At 46.5% G+C, this 9191-nt stretch overlaps 1 protein-coding gene across 1 annotated transcript in view; it reads right to left on the bottom strand.

The window, feature by feature from the left end:
* Positions 1 to 1662: 1662 nt before the first annotated feature.
* SYN2 (synapsin II) overlaps positions 1663 to 9191 on the bottom strand; it is a 197139-nt gene continuing 189610 nt past the window's right edge. The window contains exons 12-13 of the mRNA XM_023250026.2: positions 5093 to 5312; positions 1663 to 2583 (exon numbers count right to left, since the gene is read on the bottom strand). Of these exons, the coding sequence (XP_023105794.1) occupies positions 2448 to 2583; positions 5093 to 5312 (356 nt within the window). The 3' untranslated portion in view covers positions 1663 to 2447. The remainder of the gene's footprint in view (positions 2584 to 5092; positions 5313 to 9191) is intronic.

Genomic DNA, 9191 nt, shown 5'->3' with positions numbered 1-9191 from the left:
TTTGCTTTCACATTATGTACCATTCAGTAAAACTACATCTTGTTTCCTTTGCCAGGTAAAATAAAAATAATACAGCAAAGCTGTCCAGGCCATGAGTTATACTGCTATACTATGTGGGTTCAAATCCCAGCTCCACTGCATACCAGCTGGGTGAACTTGAGCAGGTTATTGAATCTGGATGTGCCTCCATTTCTTCATTTGTAAAATAGTAACAATACCCATAATATAGGATTGTTGGAGGGAATAAATGAATTGATATATGCTAAGTACTTAGAATTGTGCCTGAAACTTAGTAAGCACTATGAAAGTGCTGGTACATATTTCTTTGCCTCCATCACAATGTTTACGCTCATAGCAAGTGCTCAATAAATGCTTTTTGATTAATTAACACATCCTATTAAATATTTTTAGAATCAGGAGGGACATAAGTGACTACAAGTGGCAGACTTTTTGCTGGATATAGAAGTAACCCTGAAGGTCAATTCCCTGGAGTATAGGGAGTTCCCTGCCCCCACCTTTTTATTTAGTTTGTTAATAGTTTGGGGCGCCTGGGTGGCGCAGTCGGTTAAGCGTCCGACTTCAGCCAGGTCACGATCTCACGGTCCGTGAGTTCGAGCCCCGCGTCAGGCTCTGGGCTGATGGCTCGGAGCCTGGAGCCTGTTTCCGATTCTGTGTCTCCCTCTCTCTCTGCCCCTGCCCCGTTCATGCTCTGTCTCTCTCTGTCCCAAAAATAAATAAAAAACGTTGAAAAAAAATAGTTTGTTCCCTAGTTATGTGTGTTGTTGAGGGAGGAGGGCTGCCCTGCCCCCACACTCCCAGGGGTCACTCAATGGGAAGTTCTACTTCTTGTTTTTTAAGTGTAAGAAGAAGGTAGCGTTCTGGATCCTTGAACCCTGAAATCATGGGCTGAATTAGAAAGGCGACACTAGTGTCAGACAACTTCACCTTCTGCCTTCTCAGCATCTACTGCTTGTGAGGAGGGTTAGCAAGATAGTGGCATTTGGCTGAAAGCTATTTTGCTGAGTTAGGATGGGTATGTGTAGGAAATTATATAGATATCATGTTAATATACTGATTTCCATTTATTAGTGCACATGTTGAGTTTATCTTCACAGTACTTGTGGTCTTCGGGAACCTACTCTTGTTGAAGAAGCCAGAGTGAAGTCCCTCAGAGCCCACCCTCAATCACAGGCCTCTTTCGGATGCCTGGGGCCAGGCCCGTGGGACTCCACTCATCAGAGCAGATGGGTCCAGCCTTGTTGGTACCACCATGTGGGTTTTAGCTGAGGAGCTTGATGGACCAGACAAGTAGGTCTAACTTGACTGCCCCAGGAGCAGGGTGCTATGCATATTAGAAAGGCTAAAAATTCAGTAAAACTGGTGGAAATGCTGAGTTACTGAAGAATGTTCAGTTGTCCTGCAGGAAACATTCACTGGGAGGTGTCAGGAGGCCCAGCGTAAGTGGCATCTAAAGGATAGCCATACTCTCAACCACTTGCAAACAGTCACTCACACATAAGCACATTCACAAACATACTGGCACAAACAGCTTCACTCTCTTGGACTTTTCCCTTCCCTACACTTGCAAGCACACACATATGCCTCACATACACTCTCTCAACCAAAAGGGTGGCCTAGGGGAGACCTCATGGCTGAATCAAATGCTGGTTAATGCTGCTGCTTTTATTACACCAAAGGTCTTAACATTTATTTGGAGATGAACACAAAACTTGGCATACTGCTGTTACAGTGGCATGCATTCTCTACAGTGCAGCTTCAGAGCTCAAGATCACTGCAGCACGCACATAAGAACTGCTCTCCAGAGGAGAGCAAAGGGGCGGGAGCGCTGTAGATCTGTTCTCTCCAGAATCAACAGACTAAAGGTGCTTTACCATGATAGTGGTGGAGGAATGTCTTGTGTTGGGCAGGTGTGTTTCAAACAGTGAACAGGTATGACAAAGGATCCAAGTGTGGGTAAGTTCCTAACACTTAGAGCCAAGAGCATTTTTGGGTAGGTGTATGCTCCCTAAACAGGCAGCACTGACTAAAGCGGGGGGCATGCTTAGCACTGCATCTGAGCTGGGTTAAGCTACCAAGAGTTCTCAGTGAAGGGAATTCTGGTTTCATGAAGAAGAGTAAGACATGATGGCGCTGTCACAATAAGGCCACTAAACTCACAGCGAATGATGACCTGAGAGGAAGCTGTCAGGACTACAGGAAAACAGCTCTATTCTACCTGAAGTCAGGTACCCTTTCCTGGTTAGGCACCTGCCCTGAGACTTTCACATCGTCTTTTCTAAGCTGCACAATATCACTTAGCACAACAGAGCAGAGGAAGGGGCACACACATCAAGGTCATGGGACATCACCACCAAGCATGGCTGACTATTGTCAAATGTCTCAGATGCCTTTCCCGGTGGGCTAGGTGCCCCAGTGTATCTGGAGAGCTAATCTGAAAAGAGGCTGGCAAAGGACTTCCTCAAGCTCCGGATGGTCTCCGCTTTGGCTTCATCCTCATTGGCTGAAGACCGGAAGAAGGAGGACTCAGAGAAGCTGAAGGCATTTGTCAGGGACTGCGACTTGCTTGAAGATAAAAACCAGAGAGAACATGAGAGGGGGTGTTCCCAGTGAGGCAGGGAAGGAGGGTGACATGAGGATACACAACCGAACCCCCACTCCCCCCCGAAAGGAGACCAGGGTGATGGAGGAGAAAGCCAGCAGTGGAGTGTTACCAAGACCCAGGGAGGCCCCTGTGCTATTACCCTCACCTTCAGTGCTGCTAAGACAGGAAAGGATGGGGGCAGCGTGGGAGAGAGGAAGAAGGGGGAAAAAGAGAAGGGAGAGAGGAGAAGGGGAAAAGAGAGAGAAGGGAAAGAAGGAGAAGGAGTGTGACTCATCTGTTCCTTTTATTTAATGCTGAACTAAAGGGCCCACAGGCTACATTTCAGAGTCCCTACTTGGTAAGGACTAATCTAGGAATCTCACACCCTTCCCTTCTAATGAAATATAGCAACTAGGGGACCCTAGACTCTGCACTCTCTTTCCCACCAACTGTCAAGTGGTGAAGTCATCAGAAGACCTGAGTCAAAGTCTTGGATCTGCCCTTCTTGCGCTCTTGTGCTTCTCTGGGACTCGGTTTCTCATTTGTGAGGTCTTTATACTCTGCTTTTTTCTCTCATTCCAAGTAAACTTGGAATAAACAAATGTTTCAATTTATCTGTTCTTAAAATGGACATGACCGCCCTTATGGCCTTCCTTGGAGGAGCCCTGATATGAGGTCTGTGGGGTTCAGGGAATCCAGGGGCAAAAGAGAAACATATCAGGTGGACACATACGTGTATATGTGGATACATATTGGGTTTTCTGATTACAAACCCAAATCACACATTTTAGGGAGGAATTTTTCCCTTGAGAGACTAGAGATTCAGAGAGAAAAACTGTGAAGGCAAGAAGGTCAAGGGGAGACCAAGCCCAGCATTTGAGAAGATATGAGATCTGATGACTCTAGTGGTCTATCATATCTCCTTGACTTTCACTGTGTCTCTATCCTGATGGTTTTTGGCTGCAAAACTCTTCTCTTGGTGTCTTAGAACTCTCAGTCTTTCCTGAAATTTGGGGTGCAGACCCAGAAACTCCCTTCTACAGAGTGTGAGCAGTTTTTCTCCTGCAGTGACTGTAAATAAATGGCCTGTCTTTCATTAGGGTTGGGGGTGAGCCTCCAACATGCTTGCCTCTGGGAGGGGGCCCTCTTCTGCATGTACAGCCAAGGGCACCACGTATAAGCCTCCTGCCTGTTGTCAGAGGCTGGCTCTATTCGATATTTCAGCCCAAAGGCAGTGACAACCCAAAGATCTGCCCTCAGACTGGGGCCAGAGTTGGCTAATGAGAAGGCCGGAGAGATCTTAAAAGTCAGCACGCAGAAAACAATCGTATTGAGGGGAGGTTATAGGGCAGGTGAGATGTGAAATGTGCCACCAGCTAGAGCTGGGGAGCAGGAGTGGGTGATGCCTCTCCAGTCATGAGGGCTGAAAGACCTAGAGAGAGTAGTTATCTGGATGACCTGAGCCCTAATCCTGGCTCTGCTACTAACTGACAAAGTGGTTTTGAAAAAGAAAATTAACCAAATCTCTCTGAGCAGTTTACTCATCTCTACAATGCCTAGACTATCTCTAAGTGCCTCCCTTTCCTCCCTCCCTGAAGATTCCAATCACCTCACTCTGAGAAGCGCTGGTGGGTCACTCCCATCCCCACAAGGCTACAGCTGTCTCTGCTGCAGTGATGACAGGGGTCTATTTGGGGACAGTACAGAGAGGTGTCTCTGGTTCTGGGGAAGAGGGTAGAACTGACCACCATCCTCACCCAGATGCTGTCTATCCCAAGTACAGCATTACTGTTTTCTAGGGGCCCTCAGTTCTTCCTCTGAAGCAGGGCAGTGTGGTGAGGGCTTGCAGAGCAGTGTGGTGAGGGCTTCTAGGGAGTGAGGAAGCCCAAGAAGATGGAGTTCCTCGGGGTATCTATCTGGGCCCTCCTCTGACCATAACCAGAAACCAACCTCCTTCTGACAAAGCTGAAGGTAAAAAGTTGAAATGGATTTAACTACTTCCCCCTTTTCCTTCTGGGCAGGCTTGCTGATTGCACACCCTAAACTGTGAGTCAGAGGCAGGAAAGAGGATTTTTTTTTTCTTTTTAATTTTGAAAGAGAGAGAGACACACACACAGAAAAGGAATGGAAAAAAAGAGTGGGAGACAGGATTTAAAAAAAAGAGAAAGAAACAACAACCCTAAGCTAATATAAGAATAGGAAAGGGGGCAGTAACTCTGCCTTGTTGGTATTCCCCAGGAAGAAAGGGGAGGGTTTGCACTTCTGGCTAGACCTTAGACTTTCACTTCCCTCTTTCCTACCCTCCCCAATCAACCCCAACCATGCCCCCAACCAAAAAAATAACCCAGAACCAAAACCCCAAAAAAGCCCCACAAAAATATCTGTAGAAGGAAGCCTGATTGAAGGTGCTTTCTAGCAGCTCTGAAGCCTAAGTCCTGTGAGGAGGGGCAGGAAGGGGAGAGGGGAAGGAGCTGCTGAGTCGTCTCTTACTTGAGCTGTGGGTGAGGCTGGGGCTTCTGTGGTGGAGCAGCCGGGGGTGGCTGGACCTCTGCCAGGGAGCTGCTGCTGGAGGGTGCATCTCCGTGGGTGGTGGAGGAAGAAGAGGAGGAGGAGGAAGAGGAGGAAGGTGGCAGTGATGGTCCAGGGGGAGGCCGGCGTGGAGGCAGCACCTTGCCTGGGGGTTGCATTCCTTGGGGTTGCCCAGGGCCCCCTAGGTTCAGTACAAGAAAAACTTCATAATTTAACCATATCAAAGGGTTTCCTTATTAGAATCTACATCTTATGGGGTGGGGTTAGTTAATTACCAAAAGGATAAGCTCTATTATGAGAAGCCACCCAGAGGCTCTGAAGGGCTCCAGAGCCAGTCCCTGGCTTCCCCATTCATCCAACCACCACTAGCTCCACCTCAGAGACACAGCCCCTCAGGCACAGAAGTCAGGACAGGGAAGAAACCATGACAGGAGCAGCCCTGGTCAGAGGCAAGCTCTTTTACAGAAATCCTCCCAGACCACAGGGAGCCCAACCCTCCTCTCCAGAGGTTCCTTAGGTATAGGGCAACCCACCCCATGCAGGCCTAGGAGGCCTCGAGGTCCACGCAGCAGACATAGTACAGGGCAGTGGAAAGAGCACAGGGCTGGGCGTCAGAAAAACCAAGACATAGTCTACTAGTGACTCCCTGAGCAAGTCAGCAAACTTCTCTGCACCTTGGTGTTTACAACCATAAAACTATTAAAAAGTAATCCCTAGTCTTAGTTGTCTTTCAGACAGTGTTCAGGTAGTGTTTCAAAGATGTTAATGGACCAGAAAGTTCTTCAAAAAGCATTGTGTGCTTTATGACCATTGATGATCACAGACTTGTGATGGTTTTACCCAGCTGGCCTTTGTCCGGCTCCTGACCTGCACATGTCTGATTGTCACGCCCCACCCCACCAGAGCTTCATTTTAACATTAGCCCATGCACATGACTAGGGTCAATCCTTTGTTTCCATGTGCTTTTTGCCCCTTAGTACCATCCTCAGGGGGCTCCACTCCCTCCCAAGTGTATGTGGTGGAAATTTTCCAGAAACCCAAGTCCTATGCTCCCCTGGGGATGTTGTGGGCACCATCTGGCAAAGAGCCCCACCTGCCCCCCAAAGGGTAGGGATACTGTTCTCCCAGCATGAGACAGAAAACCATCTGGTGGCCTGGAGAGAAAAAAAAGGCCATCCTTCCTCTGGGGCTTGTCAGGCAGTAAGTGTGATACCTGATTGCTCAGATTTTGCTAAGGGGGTTCCTGTACTCAAAAGTCAAAAGATGTCCCCATCAGTGCATACTGACTAGTGGAAATGATGCATAATTGGTCGGAGAGATCCAATTTCTCAGTCTCATTCCCAGAGTCCACATTCATGGGCCCGCTGTAAGGAGTGGGCTTCTAGAAACTCAAGAGAAGCTAAGAGTTGTGTTGTAACTTAGTTTCCTAGAAACACCAGAATACCCATACCCTCTAGAGAGGCAGATTTATACATCTACAACACTGTGCACCCATGATCATCAGCCCATCTCCCTACCACATGGCATGGGCTCCACTTTATCAATTACCAGTAAATACCAGGGTTAGTTATACATAAATAAATACATAAAGGAATAAAGAAATGGAGTTTTGCATTGAAAACTTGAAGTTCCAAGTTCAAATCAGATAACCAGTGAAGATGAAGACGAAAGATCAGCATATTCCACGTTAACCAGTTCTGCCTCTTCCAAAGTTTGGCATCGTTTGTATTATAGCCTTTTCTTGTAAAGTACAGCAGGTTGATAGCTCAGCCTCTTGTACCAGGAACCTGAATTCTTTCCCACTTGTACAGAGATGCTTGAATAGCCAGAAACTTTACAACTTAACACTGAAGACAGATATAACTTTTCCTTTATTGCACATTAAGCTGTACAAGAGAGTCACAAAAGAGAGGTACTTAAATCACTCTTCCAGCATTGGCTGAGGTTCTCCCAGCTGGATCGGTACAAAAAAAGGGGACAACATCAGAAAAGAAATGGGTACAAAACACCTGAACAGCAATCCTATACTGTGACACGGATGTCCCCCAGGCCACAGAGTTGTTCCTTAGCATGCTGCCTGAGGGCACATAATAGTCAGGATACGCTGCCTGCTTGCATTTGGCAGTAGGAGCCCTAATCAGTTTCTCCCCCACCTGAGAGACCTTGGCTAAAGCCACCCTGGAGCCTGACTGAATTCAAATGGCAACTTTGTATTTGTGGCTCACAAATGTCACATGAAAAGCACCTAGATGTTCACACTGATAACATGCAGAGAAGCAACACCACTATCAGCTCACTGCTTGGACAAAAAATAATAATAAATAATAAGTAAAAAATAAATAAAAGGTATTCCTCCATTCTGGGAAATGTTGCTTTATTCCTTTCTACCATTTCATCAGATTGGGAGGTATTTAAGGACCTGATTCTTATGCAACCCACCTGGAAGTGCGTAAATGCATATGTGTATATATTTACAACAGATCGACCATCACCACCATCATCTAAGGGAGGGGTCACAGATGAGAACACTCACACTCAGTGCATTTCCCTGTAGCCTCAGAATTTGCCAGCAACCCAAGGAGAAACTGGGGCACGTGCCCCTGGACACATAAATCATACTATCGGCACTATTTATTCCTCCGACCTGGAATCCAGAACAGTAACATGTCAGTATAGAAGTGAGAGGAATGTGAAAGTAGAGCTAGAAGCATTTCTCTAAAATGCAAACTGCTAGCATGATCTCCCACGGACCATCATGCCAGAGGAGACCACTCAGTGCCTGTCCCAACCTGGCTAGGAGATGGCAGGAGGAGGCACTGAGGCCGAGGCCTGCTTTAAATACCTGTCTCATCACTGCCCAGGAACTGTGTGTCAGAGGAAAGAGGGCAAACTGGTAAGGTTTCTTCAAGAGCCATGGCTGTGGAGCCTCTGCCCCAAACACACACAAGCTAAAATTGGAGAGAGTTCTTCCCAGGAAAAAGAAAAACCCTCATTCTCTGACTTCTGGAGGGCTCTTGTCAGAGCTGGAAATGAAAGCAGGAGTCCACCTCAGACTTCTGTAGCAGTGTACCCACTCTGTGAAATGGGACATTTTTTATTTGGTCTCATGATGCCTAGAGAGAGGCCAAGAGCACAGTGGCTGAATCCTTCTCAGACTTTCAGTAACTTCCTGCATCCTATGTCCAAAATCACTACAGAATCATCTCTGTACATAGGTCAAGCTTTGGGGAATAAAAAGCAGCCTCAGTTTCACAGAAGCGCATAATATGGCCAATTCAGAAACAGCAACAAAGAAGAAACAACTTAGGGGGACTGAGATCAACACACAGAAAATACTCACAAGTTCACTTTGATATTGCACGTCAGCGGCCCCATTTTTTTTTTTGTCTAATCTCATAGCTAATTAGTTAATAATAAAAAAGAAGGTACACTTCGATGTAAAATACAGAACACATTCCTGGAAATAGCTTGTTCTTTATATTTCATGTCATCACTAAAAACACAAGAGCTCTACAGGCACAGCCAGCCTATTCACATAAACTCAAACTGCACCAAATTTTTAGCAAATGGAGGAAAAGGTGGATGCCTTCAGATTCAACGGATGAAGCTATGGAAATTAGACCTTGAAAATCTCTTAAACTTCTATCTATTTACCCTAGTCATGCAGAAAGGAAGCAAAAAGCACAATTCATTGAAGATCCCAAGCACACTCATGGAGGTAAGCAGGGGGTGGGGGGGTGCTTTAATCTGAGTCTGGGGGGGAGAAGGAGAGGAGTTGGGTTTTATTTTTGTGGTCTTTGTTTCTCCCCTGTCCACCCCCCTCAGTTCTATTTCACCCCACATTATGTAATACTTTAAAAAATACTATCAAACCACCCAGAAGATAGAGTCACACTGGACTTGGGAGAGGCACAATTCTTTTGTACACTGTTGACAAACAGCCCTGGAATCACAAGTTATACAGAGAAACATAAGTGAGCATTACAAGCACGAACAGGAACAGGTAAACAACCAGACAGAGGAGCTGACACTGCATAGGAAAACACAGTCCAGTCAGCAT

This window comes from Felis catus, chromosome A2, assembly GCF_018350175.1.
Source record: "Felis catus isolate Fca126 chromosome A2, F.catus_Fca126_mat1.0, whole genome shotgun sequence".
Taxonomy (NCBI): Eukaryota; Metazoa; Chordata; class Mammalia; order Carnivora; family Felidae; genus Felis; species Felis catus.
This window is presented reverse-complemented; position numbering and strand designations above follow the sequence as displayed.